The 22198-nt window shown below is 39.0% G+C and overlaps 1 protein-coding gene across 8 annotated transcripts in view; it reads right to left on the bottom strand.

Moving 5' to 3' along the window:
* EBF1 (EBF transcription factor 1) overlaps positions 1-22198 on the bottom strand; it is a 273326-nt gene that overhangs the window by 25017 nt on the left and 226111 nt on the right. For all 8 annotated transcript variants that reach the window (XM_027643601.1, XM_027643602.1, XM_027643594.1 and 5 more), the window contains exon 11: positions 6488-6576. In XM_027643601.1, coding sequence (XP_027499402.1) covers positions 6488-6576 — 89 coding nt within the window. The remainder of the gene's footprint in view (positions 1-6487; positions 6577-22198) is intronic.

Raw genomic sequence — 22198 nt, 5'->3', positions numbered from 1 at the left:
ACCCTTAGTGTATGGTAATGAGGATACCATATGGTGGGAGAAAATGCACAGAGAACAATTGTGCTCCACTGGATGAGTGAAGTGAGCGGGAAGTTATGAGGAAACACAGGAGAGAGATTTGTGTGTGTGCTCTCTAACTCAAGGGTTTCTTTCAGAGGGGGGTTCTCTCTCTTCTTAATCTTCTTCTTAATATATACATGCACAGAAATGACAGAGAAACATATTGTACATTTTTCAACATCATTCATCACAAACTGTCAGCTGTGTTTGTAAATCAGCTTGGTAAGATCTTAGAAATTTGTAATTCTTAAAAGGTAAAAGTGCTAAGTTTTTAGACAAAGTGCAGGAAAATTTAAGCACTTCTGACAAGTAGAAACATTAGTGGTAATCATTTTAAAAATGCTTGCATCCTCTTGCCTGCATGTTTAGCTGTAAATAATGCCGCAATAAAAAAAAAAAAAAAGCTTTAGAAAGGGGAGGGGAGGATGAAATGGAATAAATATTTTTTATTTTATTTCCAAAAGGATAAAAAAGTAATAGATGATCAGAGCCATATGCATGCAAAATTCTGCTGTAAATGTACATATGCTATACAGTACGCTGTACTAACCCAATCCTAAACCTGGTAAGACAGCTTGCTAAAGGCTGCAAAGTCAATTTTGTACTACACATGCTTCATAAAAGATGAATATAAATGCATTAGTTAGACACGGTAAGCTAAATTAGAAGGTCAGGCAGGGCTGGAAGGGCTGAAATATCACACAACCAATGACTGTAATTACTCTTTTTTAAGTCTATTAAGTGGTGTTGTTCTATCAAGGCTCAGGGGTATAGGACATGAAGTACAAGATAAAGTAATGTGTATTTATTACTCCCACGGGATCAATTTACCAGATATTTTCAGCTCCATGGAGCAAAATACACAAATGCAGCCTTTGTTACTTTCTTCAAACTGTGGCTTTTTCCTTCAAAAACTCTGGTCCTCAAAGGGACCGTGTTTACCTGTTTGGTGTCTTCCTGTTAATTGTTGTATTTAAAACCAACAAGTATAAGGATACAGGAACAGAGAAATGTGGGGATCCCTCTTACAGGATGTTCAAACAAGTGGTTCAAGTCGTTCAGATGGAATGCGCAGACCAGAAAACCCAATCCCAGGCATGATTTTTACCCCAAGGCAAAGCAGAAATTGGGAATGGAGAACGGTGCAGAGCTCCTTGTCATCATGTTAGCCCTGATCTATTAAAAGTTTTGTCATAGATTCTAAATTACACCATCTGCTCATTTGCTGAGTAAATGCTGACCCACTTATCAAGAAAGCTCACTGAAATGTGTATGCACACTGTTGACCTTCAGAAAGGAAAGGGCTCCTTGCCAGCCATGTGTGTGTGGCTCTGCCCTTCAGCGAGATGTGGCTGTGGCTCTGTCCCTTATCTCCCTCATTTCAGACTCTTTGCAGATTCCCAGACACGCCTCTGACATCCACCACACCATAAGGGTGATATTTTCACAGTTACCTCAGCATTTTGGTCATCTTCTCAAAAGCTTTGAAACTCTCTCCTTAAAACTTTTCAATAGGATAAATAAAATACCAAACCTCAAAAACCTACACAAGACTCTCAATCAACTAAATGCTCAAATTGTTAGGAAATTAAAAAAAAACAACTTAACAACTGTTAAGGATTCAATAGCAACAGTAACTCTGGTCTCACATTCCTATAAATTTTAGAGTGGAATGTAGAAACCTCCAAGCACATCCCATGCCCTCTGTGCTGTACAGATGAACTTCAATAGTTCCTCTTCACATGCTCCCCTTCCCTGCTCATACTTAGTATAAAAGTTTTCTAACAATTCTCCTGTTGCACTAGGTGGGGATAAAAAAAAAAAAAGTGTTTTCTTAGCTGAAAATTACTAACTTGGGTTAAAATGCCCAGTATGTTGAGTTAGCAGATGGAGATCCTTTCTGGAATTTCCATTGGGTCTATGTGAAGCAGCAAACCTGAGCTGCCTTGTCTTCATTGCTATTTTAACCTCCAGTAGCGAGCCTGGGCCAACCACCCACATTTAGAGACAACCTTTATTTGCAATATAAACAATACCCATGTCACGATGGATAAAGGGCAGATCTGTGGGATTTCATATGGAAAAAGACAACTGCTTTTGCCAGTCACTGATTCCTAATAACCACATGTCTTCTATTAGTGTCCTAAATGAGGAGGTGGAATATGTCTGGGGAGAGGGGGGGGTTAATGACTGACCAAAGAAAAGGAGCTGAAGGGAAGAAGGATCCTGGTTACCTGCTCTCTCTGCTCAGCAGGGAGGCCCCTGTGCATCAGAGAGAGAGAGGCTCCACTTTCATCTACATGAAGAGAAACCAGAAGTAAAGGTCCCTTTCAGGAAGGATAAGGGGTGTCCTAGAAAGCATTGAAGCTACAGACTGGGAAGGGAGAAGACGTCAGATCACAGAGGGTGTCAATGCAATGACTTGCTTCTCAAACACAGAGTGAACAATCTCGATGCTTAATCTAAACACAAGTGATGAGTTGTAAGAGTGGTGAAAATGGCAAATAAAGTCTAGAAAATTGCATATAAAGAGGAATCGTTGCTATTAAATCATTTAGGATGGATGTGTTTCAAATCTAGCTCACAGTTGAAGCTGTTTTACAGCTATAGCTGCAGAGTTTTAACAAAAGTGCAGAATCGCAACGTATCTGCCAGGGATTTATTTTAAGGATTGTAGGGTGGTTACATGAATGAACCTTAATAGACTCAACATGTTGTTGGGATCTGAATTCTTCAGTGATCTCCACTGCAGTTTTGTACACAAGAACAAACAACACGTGTTCATTTGTGTGCACAAATGGGAACACATGAGATGGAAATGGTGCACACACATGTGCAGGGTTATTCCCCAGCTCCACAGGCAGACTCTCTACAGACTGCTCCTACAGGATGATACACTTTCATAACATTAACATCACGGTATTCCTTTTCACTTCTCCCCAGAGATCTCTTGTTTCCTCTGATCTGCCTCCTGTCTGTATTAGAAAGGAAAGACTACACTGCCCAGCACACTCCCGGTACTTGATCTCACTCCAAGCTTTGGGTGCTAATCCCACTGCCTCTTGTCTCTCCTCTTGGTGTATATGCTTGTGCATGTGGGTGTGTATGTACAGACATGCACATCTGCTAGTGACATCCCTCCACTGGCTGCTTTCCCTGACCTTCTCTGTACAAGGGAACAGGATTCTGGCTCAGAGCTGGCTCCATAGCCCAGCTGCCAACATCAGCTCCCACTCTTCTCCAGAAACTATATATTTCAATTTCACTTTAAATACATTTCTACATCAGCAGTCAGTCCAGCAGTTCAAAGACCCTAGTTCCCAGGTGCTCCCATTCTCCTCACTATGGGAGGACATTCTCCCCTGGAATTTGGGTACTGAAGTACTGAAAAGGAGAAAAAAAAATAAACCTGGCTTTTTTTCTTTGCCTGCTATCAGTAGATACCCGGAACATTTTAAAAAAAAAATTCATCCGAGGCATAAATAATGAGCACTTCTGAAAATATTGGTTCTAAACTAATAGAGATCAAACTTCTGAAATAGCCTCAATGTTTTTAGAAATGCTGTTAACTCACCAGCTCTGGAGGGCAGAGCATGTGCTAACACTGAGTTGATGGCCTCAACAGTTCTCCTTGACTGCAGGGATAAGTCATACTGCAGAACGCTCTGGATGGTCCATGGCAAGGACTACATGACCTTATGAACACAACAATTGTAACCATTTCTACTTCTTGAAAGATCTCTAATTCATCAGCAGTGTTTCAATGGAATAATGGCCACAAACCCTAGCAGCAATTAGAGAAATGTGTTTTGTTTTATTTATTTAATGCATAAGCACAAGCTTTTTAATGAACAGAAAGTGATGATGCACTGGGCAGGACAAAGGGGGAAATGGAGGAAAGTGTATTGAAAGCTTTGAGCACTGATCTCCTCTCTGCTGCTTCTCTCAAACATTTGCCCTCTCTGCCCGTGGTTCCACTGTGGAAGCCATATGGCTTCCAACACTCTTCTAAGTAGCCACTGAGAATTGTCTATAGTGGAATACTGCCAAAGCCCTTCCTGGTTTAATGACATGGGGAAGAGCACTGTGCTGTGCTCACCCAGCACAGACTCACTGCGTCCTTGATTGTGATCCTGGAGCCAGCGAGCAATGCTGGGAATTGAACCATCAGTACCTCAAATACAGAAGTCAACATGTGCCAAGCCCTGCTGCATTCAGCCTCTGTGCATGGCATATTAATGAGCCTTGAACTTGAGGTCCAACCTTCAAGCTTGCATAGAAGGAATTACCCAAAGACAAAAAAAAAAGGTCCTCTCTTTGTCCTGTTTCCCTCTAAGCTTCCACAGTGTTTCTTCACTGAGTTTGTTCAACCCTTAAGCAGTAATCTTTGTTTTGGCCATAACGTCATACCTCTGCATACATAACCACAATTTCCCTTGATTTAAAGATTTGAAAAAATAGCTTAAAAGACAGTCCAAACAAACACATTAAGCCGAGAGGGTGTATAGGGGACAAATGATTCAGCACCAACCTTCATTCTCAAATATCCATAAATACCTGCTAAATGTTGATGCTGGGATACAGAGCTAGATGAAGCTCTCTTTCTGCCTGCTTTTATGTCCCATGACACTGGGGAGTAGAAACATGTGGTAACATTCTCAGTCTAAATGGGAAAGAGGAGGGTGCTCAACCTGGTGGCTCCATTCCCATATCAGCACAGAGGAGCATTCCTAGGGACCCCGTTGGTGCCAGGGGTGTCAGAAAGGGGGCCCAATACCTACAGAGGTTGTGATGCACTACAACCCCCAGCTTCATATCCCAACTCAGAATTGCTCAGTCTTATTTTATTTAAATTTCCTAATTTAGATGAAAGCCATGGCCATCCACAAGTCAGTTGGAATGTCAGGTTCAGGAGTTTTGCAGTATTACTTTTGGGCCTTGCAAATACCTGGTGCATATTGAAGGCTGGCTTCTTCTTTTCTCAGAAACAATTTTTCTCCACAAGCACATTTGGCAGCAGATGCCCAATACAGATGAAAAAAAGCCCCTACAGAAGGATGCTCTCTTTCTTTGGAAAGGGTTGCACTTCTGGATGGAAATTTGACAAGCCATGAAAGCTGTGTCCTGCTGCAAATCTGTCCAAAAGTCAGGGAAAGGGACAGCTTGCAGAGGGTAAACAGAGCCAGTGGAAAATGTAACTCTCCAGGACAGCATGTTTCTGTGGTGGTAAGAGGGAAGGACAACACACCAGTGACCCCAAAACCAGAGTCTGCAGCCTTCCTAGGCAAAGATAAAAGACCGAGCAAGCCTGGTCTGTAAAAAAGTCACTCACTGAATTTTACTTCTGTCAAGAAATTAAATAAATTAATTTACAGTGTTCATAAAATCTCACCTTTGAAACACTTTAGAAATTTAACTATTTTAAGCCTACAACAATCCCTGATGAAAACCTATGGACATGTCAGGAAGTTACAGAAGAAAGGTCACAAGTACTACCGAGTCACAAAGACTATCCTGGACATGCATTAATTCAACAACTAATTTGTTATGTGTCTCGGGTCTGCAAATTCACATCTTCCTTTCCATAGGGAGTGTTCTGTCTCCCCAGCTCACTCAGAAACAGCCCTGATGTTAGAGCAGATAAAATATGTGGTGGCAGCTCCTCACAGACAGTGACTCCAGCTCAGAGTTCCTGTGGCAGCAAGCAACACTTTTTCAAATATCCCATCTCTTTCTCCAGTATATCACAAAACTCATGGCAAGTTCTTGCAAGGTAGCAAGAAGACACCTGAGTGCAGTCCCAGACAGTGTTTTCACATACGTGAACTATGTTTTTTCTCTCACAGCTTTTACTTGACAGAAATCAACAAAAACCTCTCATTAGTTTTCATGGAACAAACATCACTTTGCTACACAATGCTCTAATTATATTAGCAATCCTGAAATAAAACAGTATATATAACCATTATTATCCTAAACCAATACATGGTGCAGCAGCAATGGACACACATTCCCTCAAGATACAAATAACTCGATCTTATCAATGGTGAAGTTCTCAGATTTATGCTGGCAAGTACTGCTGTGATACCAAAACCAAAAAGCATCATTCTCCTATGAATAAGCTGCTCAAGTCCGAAAAGAGTAACCAGAAATTTGTTCATTTTAAGTACTTTAGAACACAAGAAAGATTTGCTTTTAACAAAGGCAAGAGCTGTTTGAGTTAGCTGTGACTGAGAAGGTCACAGAAGTCTCCTAAGCCTGCAGTGGAAGTTGCTGATTGGGTTTTCTTGGTCATGCCTCTGTTTCAGCTTATCTGGGTTGGGTACCAAAACAGGACCATGACGTTTATAGAGTCTTGCACTTTCAGACAAAAACATGCAGTAACCATCTTTACCATATTTAATAAAACAATAAACTTTGTGCTGACCTTTGGCAAGCGCTCGGGGTCACCAGGGTGCCGGGGGATAACCTTCTGTAACCTTTGGAAACCATAGTCAATGGTGGGTTCGTTCAGAGCTGAAACAACAACAAACAACATCGTGATGTGACAAAGGCATCGCAAGCGGCTCCGCTGGAGTGTGACAATGGGCAAAGGCATTGAGAGACCAAGGAAGGACCACAGCACAATCCCCTTTTACTGAAATCAGCACACACTGTGACATTTTGGCTCAAGCACTATTTGAGGTTGTTTCTGGGGCTTTCGTTCAAGCAGCAAACCAAACCTTACCACTTCAGTTCCTACAACAAGGTTGCTGGAAAAATTTGGGAATGTTGCATACATCTTCCAAATAGGAAGCAACTATTATGTCTGAAAGGCACAATAAAATTAATTTGATAAATGCTTTACACCCCATGTTTCATGTTGGGTTTTTCCTTCTTATATATTATGAGGAAGGTCCTTTGTGATTGGAAGACCAAAGTAGTAACTATTCAGGAGCCTTTCTTGTTCCAGACTTGATTATACGTATAATATGCTCCATGTGCAATGTTCACAAATGATTTTGTTGTGAAATACATGCATTTATCTTGGCAGAAGTTTTATTTTTTACGCATCAACACTGACTTCAGCAGCCCAGGCTCCAATCTGCACTAAACTGATCCAAAAGATTTAATGAATTAAAAAAAAATAAAAATCTATATTTTTACTTCATCTTTCTCTACTCCTTGTCCAATAAAATGGAGGATAGAAATAGTGGAAGCGGAACACTGCATTAATGGAAGCTCTGATTTTGTCAAGCCTTTAAGCACATGCTTATCTGTAAGCACATACTTAAACCCATTTGCTTTCAACAAAGCAAATTTGAGCATATTATGTTTTTTATATGATTGCCTGTAATTACAGGGGACTGCATTGAATGACCTTCTAGCTATATTTCCAGTCATATGATCACTTTAAAACTCAGATGTTAGTGAGACTTCAACATGTGCTTAAAATTTCCTAAGTGCTTTGGTGAACTGGAACAACAGTCAAGCATTCTTGAGCATCTCTAAACAACAGTGCATCTTGACTCTCCCATGCCAATAGAGATGGTGAAATTTTCCACAGCAATTTATTTGCAATTTTTTGAGTTAAATGGAAAAAAACCCCAACAATTCCAATCTGGATTTTTATATTTTCAGCCTTTTTTTGGTGGAAAAAATTTTTTTTTTTCATTTTTTGAGTCACTTTAAAGCTTTTCTTATTGACTTAGCTTATCAACTGCAAGTACAATTATTTCTTGCACAAGATCTGCTTACTAATTTATGAATATATCTTACACCTTTATGAAGGTCTTATTATGAATTTTATTATGTGGCTAGAATGATGCTATTAGAGTATTGCAAAGAGATTTAGCATCAAACTATGTATCCCAGCCTCACTTGTGTAAACACCCTCATGTGGTTCAGTGTTGCTTATCCTACAGCAAGTTACACAGCTCCATCACACTGATCAACATGGCACAACCTGTCCATACTTCCATGTTTTAAGTGAATAGAACATTTTTTTGTACTCCTAAAATTAAAGATCTTCATGTGATCATGAAACTAATATATAATCCCTGGCTTGTTTTTAATTAATTGGTGTGCCATAACAAGCCCACAAAACAATCCCTTTAAATCATTACTTTTTTCAAACCACATTTCTACAGCAAATGGTCCTGCTGGCAACCAAAGGGTCAGATTTTTATCTCCTTCTGGACCTTCAGTACATCCCACCTCCACAAGCAAATCCAGCAGTGCTACTGCAAATTGAGGCAGAGCAATGTGGTGTAGGGGGACGTGGACCTGCCCGACAGGGGTGAACCACAAATGTGTGGCTGATGGGGACTGGCTGGAGAGGAACGTGGTCCAGCAGAACCAGGATTCTACTTTCTGAGCTTTTTATTACCCCAGAGGTCATGGCATCCTTCTAGTCTCCTAGTTTGGTTGGAGTTTTTCCATGCATTTCCTTTCATTGGAAATATCTGAATCTGATCTTTTGTTTATATTCAGGTTATCATATGGAAGGGGTAAGAATAAGGCTTTTCCCCTGCCCTTTCCAGTTTTGGGATGGTTGGGCCTTTTTTCCACGATTCCTTTCACACCTTGACCTCTCTGTTGCACAATTTTGCAGAAAATATCAGTTTACAGTACCCTGGTTTGCAAGCCCCTGGTTTCATTACCTTCAAGTTACTTACAAGGCTTCTTGTGGATATGCTTAGTTTAAACCATCTTCAAGTTTTACAATAAATTAACACTACTGCTATTTATATTTATTATCAAAATAACTGTTCACTGATAAGGTAAAAAAACCCCTAGAGTTCAAATTTACATTTCTTCTGCAAATATGTTCAAAGATTTTTAGCATGGTTCTGCCAAATGTGTTTCTTCTCTAATTCAGTCTAGTTTATGGCCATTTTCCCTTTAGATCCTTTGGGAAAGTAGTTACTAAATTCTGCAGTATTATAAATGGAGGCCAGTTCTGAAATCCCCCCAGAGTTAGCAGTCATTTTCTCATATCTTCCCACACATTCAACACATTTGAAATCCACAGAGTATTTCCTCCGAGTATTTTCTGAACTAAATGACCAAAAAAAATGTTAACTTTATGGTCCAATCTCACAAGGCGTCACACATCCTATGAGAGATAGTGAAAACTTTTTGCTTCAAATATCTTCAGCTTTAGCTGAGCGTTGGGGAGAGGTTGCACACAGCAATCTGCAGGATTGGGTCCTAAACTGTAGTTGTTAAATATCAGTTATTACTCTATAACCGTTCAACCCTTTCAATATCAGATAAATAGGAAAAAAAAAAAGAAAAGGAAATCTTTAGTTGCCTGAGCATGTAACCACAGACTGGACAATATCAGTCCTCCATTCCTTGTTCATTTACAACCCAAGTCAAAAGTAATCAGTCATCCCTCAAAGAAAGAGATCTGTTTACATACTTAACCCCACCTTCAGCACTAAAGCCACACCAGTTTTGTGTCAGGAGCTGGCAAAACTCCAAAGCAAAGGGGATATTCTGATCTCCAAGCATTGCAGGAGAGCCAGAGCTCAGGCCACGGTCAGCGGCAGCTGATGGCCAAGGTCAGACAGCAGCTTCCTCCAGGGCTTTCCTCTGCCCCAGTACCTGTGACTGCTCTCTGCTGTTGAATTCCATTCATAATAACACATTTCCCAGTGCTCTAATTCAAATAATGGTTTTTTTCCCCATGATTAGAAAAAAAGAGTCAATAAGGAATACAAACTCTCTATTTGTGTTCTTGACATCCATACATTAAAAACAAGCTAACACATATGGTACTTAAAATGCATTCCCATTACCCTATATTTTAAAAGTACTATTGAAAGTACTACTAACTTTAAAAAACTATGCTAAATTCAAATAGGTCCCAAGGCTAATGGAAGCAATTTGTATACCAACCCAAACTGACTGGCCCACTTTTCAAAATACAGGTATGATAATCTTGTGGTTTTAAAAGGACATTTAAATTGAAAGACTGTGAATTTAGTACATAATTATACCAATAGAACCCTTTAACTTGTCAACTTGTAAATCTAAAAGGCTATCAATCATTTCTAAAGAGGAAATAAACCTTAAAATTCTTTGATTGACAGTGCTTACTTTTTATGTGGAAAAAAAAAAAGGAGTAAAGTGGCCAGAAATCCATTTACAAAAGTACATTGTTTTACATAGGTGAGTAAAAAGCCAATAATTACACCTCCAAAAGACATATAAATCAAGGTAAGTACTTTTCCCTCACTTACATATTTTAAGTTGCCGTAAACTTCAGGTAACTTTTTATTAAAATACTTTTCCAAATGCAAAGCTTATTGAAGCCATTAATAGAGTAGCATTTTCATTTAAGCTAATATAATCATTTTTGCAAATACAAGATTTAAGCCATTTTTCTCCTTCCAAACAATAAAATTCCAGCCTGTCTCTTGTGTGAATTAACTAAAATTACACCCAGGTGTACAAAATCTGTCTATCTATCCTAGTGTATGAGTTAAGGCACAATATTTATTATTCTTACCATTTTATGAATTACTACTTAAACCCTTGAGGAAGAACTTTCTTTCAAATTAGACTCTAACAGAATAAGCCATGAAGCTCTTTATTCAGCAAGTCTAAAGCCATAACTCATAAAATCTAAGGCTTTTAATCAAGAAAATGCACAATGTCAAAGGAAATAAAGATGTGTACATTATATTCATCTTTTCAAAGTCCAAATTATTTTTCAACAAAAATGCTGCCTATGCCTGTGAGAAAAAATGTTCCCATCATAACTACAATTTCAAATTCTTCACAAATAATTTTAATAACCACATGTAGATAATACACTATCTTTTAAAAGTCTCTTTTTTTTAACTAGTCAGTGGAGGGCTTTTTTTAATATTTCACATAATGAATTCCTACTGTGTCAATAAAGCTTTGGTCGTTAATTGAATGACTGTCTGATGTATCTGAGAGAGGAATTTGTTTCTCTGGCCATGCTGCCAACTTACAGCAGAATGATCGACACTTAATATCAGCAATTAAAAGGACCTGTTCAAATATCACATGGAATTCGTAGCTTGGGGTAGTGTAGGAGAACTCTTCACCAAGGAAAACTCATTCAGCGAATGCAGAGAGTAATTGAATTAGACACATTTTAACATTATTATTCAAAGAAAAATAAACACACGCTACATAGAAGCATTATGGAAATATTCAGAATGTAAAACATATCCAGTTAATTTGTTTCCCATGCATTCATGGTTTCATTTATTCCTTTTATTTTTCAGTCCTTGTTTCTTTTTCATTCTATTTGACCCAGAACCAACGAGAAAGCAGCACTTAGACCTATGAACTTCCCTTATGCTTTTCTAGTGGAAAAGGCTGCAAGGAGAGGGAAAGGACTCTAAGGGCTCAAGTAACCAAAACCAAAAAAAGGTTGAAGGCTACAAACAAATTTGCCTCAGGTCCACAGGTCTGACCGTCCCTATCTCAGAGGAGAAATCTGGTCTTGATTGTTTTAAGTGAAACACTCAGGGAAAGGCTGCACGCACTGCTGAGAAATAGTAGAATGGGGTTTGAGCAACTGTAACTGAGAGTAGTCACAAAAAAGTTGTGGCTTTCAGCTCCTCACTGCTACCAAGCACGGACTTTCTGAAGGGATGGAAGCAGGAGCTCCTGCCTCTTGCTGAGGCAAGATGTTGCCACAGAGCTGATCCGGGGTGTTTGCCTTCACTAACGTATATGGCTTCTGTTTCCAAGCTCTGGGTGATTTCTTCTACAAGCCCCTGACTCTTACAAAATAAAACATTGCCTCTAGAAGATGGGAATAGGACAGGAGAGACCATAGTAATGTCAAACTTCAGGTGCTAAAATACCTTACTAACGCCCTGCATTACAGCAATGATAATGAAAGATGTTACAAAGCAATATCTTGACACAGTCAGGCTGTAAGCAAACCCTACCCACCAACTCTTACGCATAGTGGCCTCTTTATTGCTGGTCTACAAAGACACCAAAAAAACCCCCACTTCAAAACCCCATCATCAAATTATAAAAAGTCTGTTTTGCAAATCTCTCAAAAGAAAAAGACTTTTCCTTTGCTAATTAAAGCTCCTTAAATGAAAACATGCAAGCATTTGAGCTATTTGTTGTTGTTGTTGTGAATTTGGCTTGCTTTTTTTAAAGTTTTCTTTCCACTGACTTTCCCTGGAGTGTTTATTCCCACAAGTGATGGAAAACGGAAGCGGGTGGGACAGCGAGAGCCTGCACAGAAAGGTCTGAGCTAGAAAGGCCCTTCCAGGGCTAACCCAGAATTTCCTTGCTTTTCTGGTCTCACTTTAATCCCTCACTTAAAAATGCTCTTGTGCATTGAATTTCCATTTTTAAAATCAAACTGTGACATTGTGTCATTTTTTTTTAAATTAGAAATATCTGAAAAAATGTAATTCCTACATTTTATTGCCATTCAGTGGCCCAACAGGCATGTGTCAAGGAATAAGAAAAATGAAGAGCTGAGTCAAATGACAAATCTAACACATAGATCTCCTGAGTTTCCCTAGTGACTGCTCTTTACTCGAACTAAAAATGCAATAGGCCAGTGTTTGAGGCAGCTCCACTGTGTTCATCAGTGTTATTACAAACATGATAGACAGCGTGATATTTTCTTCCTGAAAACAGTTTTTCTTCAGTAACTAAGAACCAGAGGATTTATTCCCTTCCCACCCAGCCCACTCTCTGCCACCAGTGGAGGTGCTGAAGATGCAAGGAATGCATGTCTTGAGGCCTAATTTTTTATGAAAGCTACAGGGTGAAATTACTAGATTTGCCTAGCAAGAATCATATATTGGTTTCTCAAAACACATTAACTCAGAATGTTCACTCTTAGCAACCTGCAATCTAGGTTGAAAAAAAAAAAAAGTCAATTTGTGAGCTTCACAGTTTCTTCTTCCTCTGACTGCACTGACCTCTTGTCTAATGGGGAAGATTTGGCCTTAAGGGAGTCTGAAACAGAGTCCAGTTTCAGGCACTGGAATTTAAACATACCAATTTCACAACAGGCTGGTAGAATTCACTGGGGATATGTATACAGAGGGACAGAAGGAAATTAATGCATGTTGGTTACTTCATCATTTAACCTACTTGTCTAGGTTAATTGATGCATCTTTGGCTGCTATTATAAATGGTAAAGAAGAACATTTACACGTGAATAGTTTCCAGTTTTTCAGACACATTCTGGTACTGCACATGAACATGCAGCAAAAGATTTACTGAAAATGGCTGGCTCTCAATGGCTTAACCCTTCATTTAAATAAATAAATATATGTGTACACATACACACAAGTACAAAAATATATCTAAGCCAAGATTTAAAATAATGGGTGCATAAGGTTAGCTATGAGATCTATATTTAGACCTACTTTAAAACATCTTAAAAATAAAGACACTGCATTTATTTTTAAACTGTTGGCTCAGAAACAGATGCAGACATGTACCATAGACAGTGTGGGAGATGCTAAACTGTCACCTCATGTAACCTTTTCTTTCATTCTGTACTATGCATATTTTCAAGATTTTTCCTTTGCACAGACTCCTCAAATTCTACAATGTGGTACAGACACCTTTAAAATTGTCATAGGGATAATTTTGTATCATACACAGGAAGTTTTTTCTTTTTGTCACCCTTCACAAACTCCTTTGGGGTAGACAGCATTGAAAACCACTGCTGAAACATGTTTTCATGCAGAAATATTTCCTTTCGAGTAATGCCTCTCTTGCTTTTAACCTTGCTATTTCTCATCTTCTCTTCAGATTATTAAAAAAATAATTATTACCAAGGGATGCATAAAGAAAAACTCAGTGTCCTGCCTGAATGCCAAAGGCATTCCTATCAGAAAGCATCTTAGTCTAAATTTGGCTGTTTCTCAGAATTGTAGACTTCTGACGTGCAAGTGCACTATGGTCAAAGCAAAAAGAATCTTCAAGAGAAAAAACTGGAAAAACACCAGCTATCACAACCAAAATCTTTGAAAATGAGATTCACAGAGAAACACAAGTAGAGCTGAATCATAAAAATGAGATGAACTATGCCTAGTTGTAATGAACATTATAGGTGTGGTGCTCTTGGAAGGGACTGACCTTCTGTGAGGTTTAATTTAGGTCTTTAATCCCTCTCCGTAACTAAGGTTAAATCCCTTGAGAAAACAATAGTTTCCAAACATCTTTATTTCTAAATATTAACTTTGATTTGTCTACAAGAAATTGTGATAAGGCTACTCACTCGAAAGCAAAAGGATCATTTTGGATATACTCTTGATGGTGCAGCAAATAGTTTAAAATTAAAACAGTTGGGTTTGTTCTTTGATAGTTTGTAACATCTAAATAGAAACGTATAATTTGAGAGCTCTCACAAGTCTCTGATTTTAGCAGCAGATATATCACCTGCTTCTATAATTGTTCAGGGTTGGGGTTTTTTTGCAAAAATTTTGACAATAACTGTTATCAAGGGTAAAAAAAAAAATCATACCAGCCTGTCTGATAAACATGTTTCCCTGCCCTCACACCCCAGTGAGCACTGTGACACTATACTTTTATCATCTAGTGTGTGCTCAGAATGAGCTTAGAACAGCAATTGCCAGGAATAGGCAGGCGATAAACTGCATTGATTTAACACATCTTGTTTTCAATCATGCTCGGATTTTCTGAGCACGCATTTTTCCTGTACTTCAGCTTGTAGCTTTTATCTGACGAGCTGATCCCTTTTCACTGGAAAATGAAAAGGTCGCACAATAAGACACGGTTTACTGGAACTTGAGCACGCACCAGGGAAAGTATTTTAGATAAATACTGTCAGACATAGTGGAGCTGAATTTCAACAACACAATTGCTAAACAACAATACTTATTACTCTCTAGAACAAGCCTACAAGCAACTTATGGCTCACAGCAGGGGAGATCTCAGAGTTAGGCTCAATAGTTAAAGAAATCTTATTCAAGCCTTTTTAAAGATGCAGTATTGTTTTTGCCTTACATGCACCAACTAGCTATACCTCAGGACCAAGCTAAATGCCCCCTCAGATGCTTTAATAGGCAACTTATAAATAAAGGAAAACCACATCAATGACTTTTCTTATTCTTTTGTCTTTTTTTTGACAGAAAGGTGATTGACTACATGCTTGATTTAATTTAATCAAATGGAGTACAAGGGGGTGGTAAAAATAAAATTATCCAAATGTGAAAGTAATTTAACTGAAACTAATTCATTAACCAAGGTGAGCTTCTGAGGAGGTCAGTAAACAAACAAGGAGTAATATGGCATGAACCATCTACCAATGGCCAAGGTACAGTAGGCTCATAAGAATAATTCATTTCCCTCTTCCCTCTGAGGTGACTGCAATGATCCTGACCAATATAGCACTGAAAGCAAAATATCCTCAATAATTCCTACAAGAAGGAGTAAAGAAAAATTTACAAGATACCTTTTACTGCGCTGATTATACCCAAGAAAAAATCTCACCAAGTAAACAGGCAACCTGACTTAATTTTCCTCCTCAGCCTAAGTTGACTAACACCCTTCTCCCCATGAGGGCTGTCTCAGAACTCATTTACAGGTACTTTTGCATCACTCTCAAAAAGTGTGTAAGCACTCTTACATAGCAAAAGTACTGCAAACAGGTGAAAACAGTCCTTCCTGCCTTTTCTTTTCTCCATGGTGTATCTGGTGACCAGCGACAGGACCCAAGAGAATGGCCTGAAGTTGTGTCAGGGGAGGTTCAGGTTGGATATTAGAAAAAGGTTCTTTACCCAGAATGTGGTTGGGCACTGGAACAGGGAAGTGGTCACAGCACCAAGCCTGACAGAGCTCAGGAAGTGTTTGGGCAATACTCTCAGGCACATGGCTGGTCCTGTGCAGGGCCAGGAGCTGGACTCAATAATCCTTGTGGGTCCCTTCCCACTCAGCATATTCTGTGATTCTGTGACCATTCATCACTTTTGCTTACAATTATATACTTTTGCTTACAATTATATACTTTTGCTTACAATCTCTGCAAGATGGGGGTAGGAAACTCCAGCCTGTGATCCAATCTGCACTCCTGGAGAAAGCAGCCATGCCCTCCAGGCAGCCAATCACCAAGACACAGCTGCTGGCTCAGCTTAGCTATACAGGTAATGAGACACAGGGATACCACCTATTGTTTAGAAAGTTGTAATACAGAGGGAAGTCCCAAAATCAGAGCATCATCCCCACAAACCTCCTTCCCATTTATCTATCAGCAATGTCAGTGCAAAAGAGGTGCAAAATATTTCTGTTTTCTTCGCTCCTCCTGAATGTGCTTATCAGTCATTTGGGTCCACCATAAACTCATCTTAAATTCACTTTGTCCAAGATCCTGAACCAGTTTAAAGCAGAATCATTGTGGCAATTTTTGTGAAACTATGCTGCTACTGACTGGAGCTTAGTTAGCCTATTGCATATACACATCAGATAGCCAAGTCTCCAGCTCTAGTCAGATTCATCCATCTTTTTCAGATATTATGCTCACATTGTAAGTCTTGCAGAAAGAATATGGTAAATATTATTTAAATTACATTTTGAATTATAATTTTAAATAGGCAAGTCACAAGCAAAGGAATAGACCTCAAGAAAAATATAAAGTAAAATCCAACTTTGCATGCAATGCCATTTTACAATCAGCCTCATGAGCCTGACTGCGAGAGAACTCACACAAGCATTGATTTCTTCCTCTCACCTGGCAAGTTTTTTTTTTTGCTAGACGAGTAAGTTGAAAATCCGTGCTGCATTTTAGGGTTATCTCATGCAACACAGGCAGAATTCTGATATGTCTTCTCCATTAAGTGCTCATAATCCCAGAAATGAAAGTAACTCATTTCTTCCCAGGGTGCCTGTTAACTGAGAAACTCATCTTAATTGAATGCGCAGATCAGTTAACCATCTTCAGATTCGCAAGCCATTAGTGCCCCATTTGCACAGCAGCTCTGCTGGCAGGTCTCCTCCCAGCCCCGCGCTCAGGGGGGATCGGAGGTTCAGCGAAGGAGGGGAGGTGCTGGAGGGGATGAGCAAAGCACCGTCAAGGGCTTATGCTCATGACAAAATGAGTGCTCTGGGGCTGAACAGGCTTTTGCTAAATTATCGGCGGTAGATCACCTTGCCAGTCAATTACAGAGGAATCAACAAATACTGCAGCTCTGCCCCCAAATACGAGTTAAATAGCCTTGGAACACGCCTACAGAGAGATCGCTAATCTGGAATCTGGAGCCTCACAGGCATAAGAGAAGAGGAAGTAAAAATAATTGATTATATTACTCCCTTTGCATCTTGCCTCTCTTCCACCCTCACAATTTACCATCTAGAAAATACTTGGTAAACCAGTGAAGATGAGTATGGAAATTAAAATATCTGAAGTGCAACCGTTTGCCTATAAAGCTGATGCTTCAAAAATAAACCACAAAAGGCAAGGAAAAGACGATCCAGATTGAAACTCACAGTCCTGTTATGACACACTTACAGTGTTTCATTCACAGTGGGAGTGAACTGACCTTTGGTTCTTCAGTGGTCACTGCTGAGTCTGGGATACGCAGCAAAACATCTCAGCTGCTTGGTGGCACCCCAAAGCAGTAACCACACCCCTGTGCTCATCAGCACTTGTTCATCAACTGACTAACACTCTTCTGAGGTAGCTGAAACTTTTCTGCACTCCAATAGGGCTCACCAAAATAAACCATTTTACTTTTAACAGGATTTTAAAAAATATTGTGGTTTGGATTAATTTTTCCTGAATTGGAAATATTACAGTTTCCCTAATTCAACAGAGAGGTAGAATAAACAGATTAAAGACTGCGACCAGAAAATTATTAAAGAATAGAGTGAAAAATATAAAGTTACCCTAACCCTAACCCTGATACCATCACCCAGGTTTATAATCATGAATTTGCATCTGTTTATTTACAAATTTTTTAGGTATCATTGGCAGCCTATAGGAAAATTCAGACCCCAGCTTTGAAGTTATCAATAAAATACCTTCCAAGTAGCATAGTATTACCATTTTCTCATGTATAAAACAAATACCTGCCTTCCATCCAATTCAAAACAAAAGCAAATCCCAGTGTAATAGATTACATTATTCTGCATAATTTTTTTTCTAGTAGATTTCATAAGAATTGTTGTCATAAAAAATTGCCACCAAAATATATGTGTATTGTACTAATATGCCTCAGAGTTCAATACTGACACAAACAGTATCATCAGGTGATAAAAACAAAGATGCTGCAAGTGTGACATGAAAAAAAAGAGTATTCGAATGTTAAAATCTAATTTAGCAATTTGCAAATTGCCACTCTAAAAGGAGGAATTTAGCATTAATCTTGCTGGAAGTGGCATATTTATCAGTAACTGATTTGTAGCTTTCCAGGCAGTAAGCAATAGATATAAATACACTTCTGGGTCCATCAGCACTATGCAAGAATGCACTCAAACAGACAAACTCACTAAGGCCCTGAGTGAGCAAAGTATTAAGCACCTGCCTGCCAGAGTTAATTAGTTTGTGAAGAGCAAAGCACCGATGCTTCTGCTCCTGCTCCAATCCAGCTCCATCACGACTGCCCTGGGGCATCCCTGCTTCCTGCTCTCCTAGGTAATGTATCAAAAACTTCAGTGAAGGTCTTCCTTCCTCCATGATCCCGCTGCATGCCAAGCCCATGGTCTTGCTATCCAACCACTTGTGGTAAGGAAACCTCTGCTCACCAGGGAGGACACAGGGACAGGGGTGGGGAGGAGCAGCCTCCTGCTCCATCTCTCGGCGTTGCAAACTTCAGAGAGGAGCTACTGGTCTTGCATTTGGCTCCTCTGCAAAGCAGCCACAAAGGCTCTTGGAAACAGGCTCTGTGCAAGGGAGAATTTGCCAAAAATGTCCAGTGTCTTGGGCTTCTGAGAAAATCACTTTGATTTTGCACTGAAAAGCCTGTGCTGGTGCCTGGCAGCCTGTGTGTGTCACTGGGCAGAGCTGGGGGGGTACAGACCACACCTTAGATGGACTCTAAAGAGAGAAGATTCCTCCTAGTGGAGTTCACTCACTGTATTGTCATTGATTTTTACATTCCCTTCCCTGTCTGAGTGGATGATCCACATTCAGTGGCAAAGGCAGTTATTAAAAATAAATCTAAGTTGTAGCTGATTGAGTACAAAAATGGATGCTGACAAGGTATTGTGCATCCTGCTGGAGCAGATGGATCCTCACTCATCAAAGCCAAAGCTGGGAGAGACACAGCAACGATATTTAAGTCTAGGACATGCAAGCTGGTAGATGCTTTCCCCAAGTAGCAAAGGAAAATCTAATGTCACTTTTTACTTCCAAACTTTGCTTGTTGCACAAAACAAAAGTGAATGAGCAAAAGAGGCAAAAATTCCCACGGGATTCCCCTGCTCTACCTGTCAGTCTCCTTTGTTCCCTTTCATTCTGTAATTCTGCCCCTCCCCCCCCAAGCAGCATAACAGACAAAGTCCCCTTCAAAAACTACTATTTCAGTAGTTTATAACAAGTATAAAGTAAAAAATGTACTGAAACACTCATGAAAGGAAACTAAATACATCATCTCCTGGGCACCCAGAACAAAACTAGAAAGAAATACTTTTTTTTTAAGATTCAAATATTCTCATATTAAATAATTGGAAAGGGAAAGGTCCAACTCTGCTTTACAGCTTGTTTTGCTGTGAAATACCATATTATTCTATAGGCAGCATTCATCTTCCTTCAGCTAAACTGACCCACTGAACTCTGGCGTGTCAGATGGCAGAATTTAGTTTCAAATACTCTTGAAAAAGCAGTCAGGGTTGATTTTTATTACATTTAACTACTAAGCATGCAAATCATTATTTATTATTGGTTAGGTTTTCAAATCCCACTGGATGAAAGAACACATTACATGATTTGTTCAGAATTTTTTTTTTTAGCATTAAAAGCTCTGTATTTCAATCAGGTTATGGCTGTGGGGACCTTAAGTTTCAAGGTATTTCCCCTGCAAAAAAGTTGTATTTCCAATAGGAAGAGTGAAGTGACCCTCTTTGTTGGGTACCTATGCAGTGATTTTTTGCCTTAGTAGAAGAACCCTTTCCACATTATTTGGCATCATACATTCCTTGTAATTTATAGTTGTCCTGAATTATTTCTCAGTTTTAGAGCTGGGGAACAAATAACCACAAAGCCATAAAATTTAGGTACCTGTGCCTATTTAAAAATCCCAGCAGGCACCTAAATGAACTTTCAGAACTGCAAATGCAATTAAAATTCTGACTGTAAGTAACAGAGTCAAAATTACAAAAGAAGCCTGAGACTAAAAACAGGATTTTCTGCCATTGGATGATGAGCTGCTGCTCACCAGTGCTGTGGACCTGCAGTTTGCGCTGTCTGGTAGTGTCAGGCAACACCGAGATCCTGCTATTGTTCAAGTTTTAGTGGAATAAATCCGTGAATAATCACAAGGTTCCAAATTCAAAATTCATTATTTTGTGCTGTGCTGGGCAAGGGTAAAGAGTTGCCTGTTGGGCACAATTTCTCAGTAGCAAACTGCATAGGAAAGGAGCTGTGAGTCAATGATAACCTCCCATTCCAAAGCACATAAAGGTTTCTAACTTCAAAGGGCATTGATGAGTAAAAATTAGTATCTGCCCAACACTGCACTATTGCCTTCAAGTAGAATTTATGCTATTTGAAGTTTTTAAAATTAATTTGTATTCTTAATTTATTCCCAATCATGATGAAATCTTTTGGAGACATGGAAGATCGCCCCCCAAAAACAACATTTAGCAACTGTCATTAATGTCCCATTTAAACAACAGAATATACAGAGGAAAGAGCAGCGTTTTCCAACCCGTGGTCACAAAAGTCCAGGACTCCAGAAGTCCTGAAAATGTGTCTTGGTGGCCCATGTAAGGGAACTAAAAGAGATGCAAGTCAGTTGCCAGCAGGCTCAAAGTCACCGCACAATTCATTGTTCAAAGGTCTGCATTTGTCCTGGAAAATATTTAGGTGTCCACAACCCTGAAAACTGTTGAAAAGAGACTGCAATAGAAAGTTTGTTGGCACAAGCTCTCCTCCCTCTGGAAGATTTGCTACATACATTGAGGCACCCGCTTGGAAGATTGTGGATATTTTCTGCTGAATGGGGCCCTTGGAGAGGAAATATTTGATTTACTGCAGAGTTCTCATTTCCCTGAATAGCAAATAAAGTGTAATTTGATTAAATGTAAATGAAACCTACAATACTTTTGGTGGCTTGTCTGAAACAATTGATTGTAATGGGCATCCATCATTTGGCTTGATTTTAATTCAGAGACAAAAAAGGCAAAATGAGAAAACTAAAGCAAGTGCCACTAACATTCTAGAGCTGGAGCAGTCGAGATTCCTGGCGTTGGACTGTCATTCCCATTGTTCTCAGGGAGCAAGCAATGCAGTAGAGGGGAAACACAACAGCAAAAGAAAAAGAAGAATGTGAAACATATACATAGAAATAGTTCTAGAGGAAAATTAAGCTTGTTCACAATGAATTCTGTTAAATCTCCTTAAGGAGCACAATTTGTTAAATTTATTTTAACATCAACATTCTAAAATGAATGAGTAAGGAAGATAAATATTGTTCTGTGTTTCTCAGTCAGAAGAAAAGCTTTGTTTTTATAGATCACCCAAGTCCTTTTTCACCAAGATAATTTCCAAGTGCATAATACTAGTTTCAGCAGTTCTTGTGGTCTGAAATAATAAGAGAAGTGAGATTTCTGATAAACACGAGCTTGATAAACTTTTGGTGTCACTTTCTTCAAATGTGGAACTACTCCAACCACAGAGATAATAATAGATGACCAGATTGTAACTGCTTTATTGCTTCTTTTTCCTCATAAATTTTAATTTTGGAAAGTTAAGTGAAAAATGTGGTTTCCATTTCCTACAAATTGCACACAATTTGGTTTTAACAAGAAAATAGAAAGAGATGGTACGTTCTTTGGAGTGAATTAGGGAGAGGAGTTTGTTTCTTTGTCTTTCAGCATCATCAGAATAACAAAGTACAAAATGAAAAAAAGATGACTGTAGAAAAAAAAAAGGCAACTGTACGATGTACTAAGAAAAATACCAAGTAATTCGATATCTAAATAAGCTCTGAGCAATTTAACA

Source organism: Corapipo altera, unplaced genomic scaffold, assembly GCF_003945725.1.
Source record: "Corapipo altera isolate COAL_440 unplaced genomic scaffold, ASM394572v1 75, whole genome shotgun sequence".
Classification (NCBI taxonomy): Eukaryota; Metazoa; Chordata; class Aves; order Passeriformes; family Pipridae; genus Corapipo; species Corapipo altera.
Note: the sequence above shows the minus strand (reverse complement) of the source record. Positions and strands in the feature narration are given on the sequence as shown.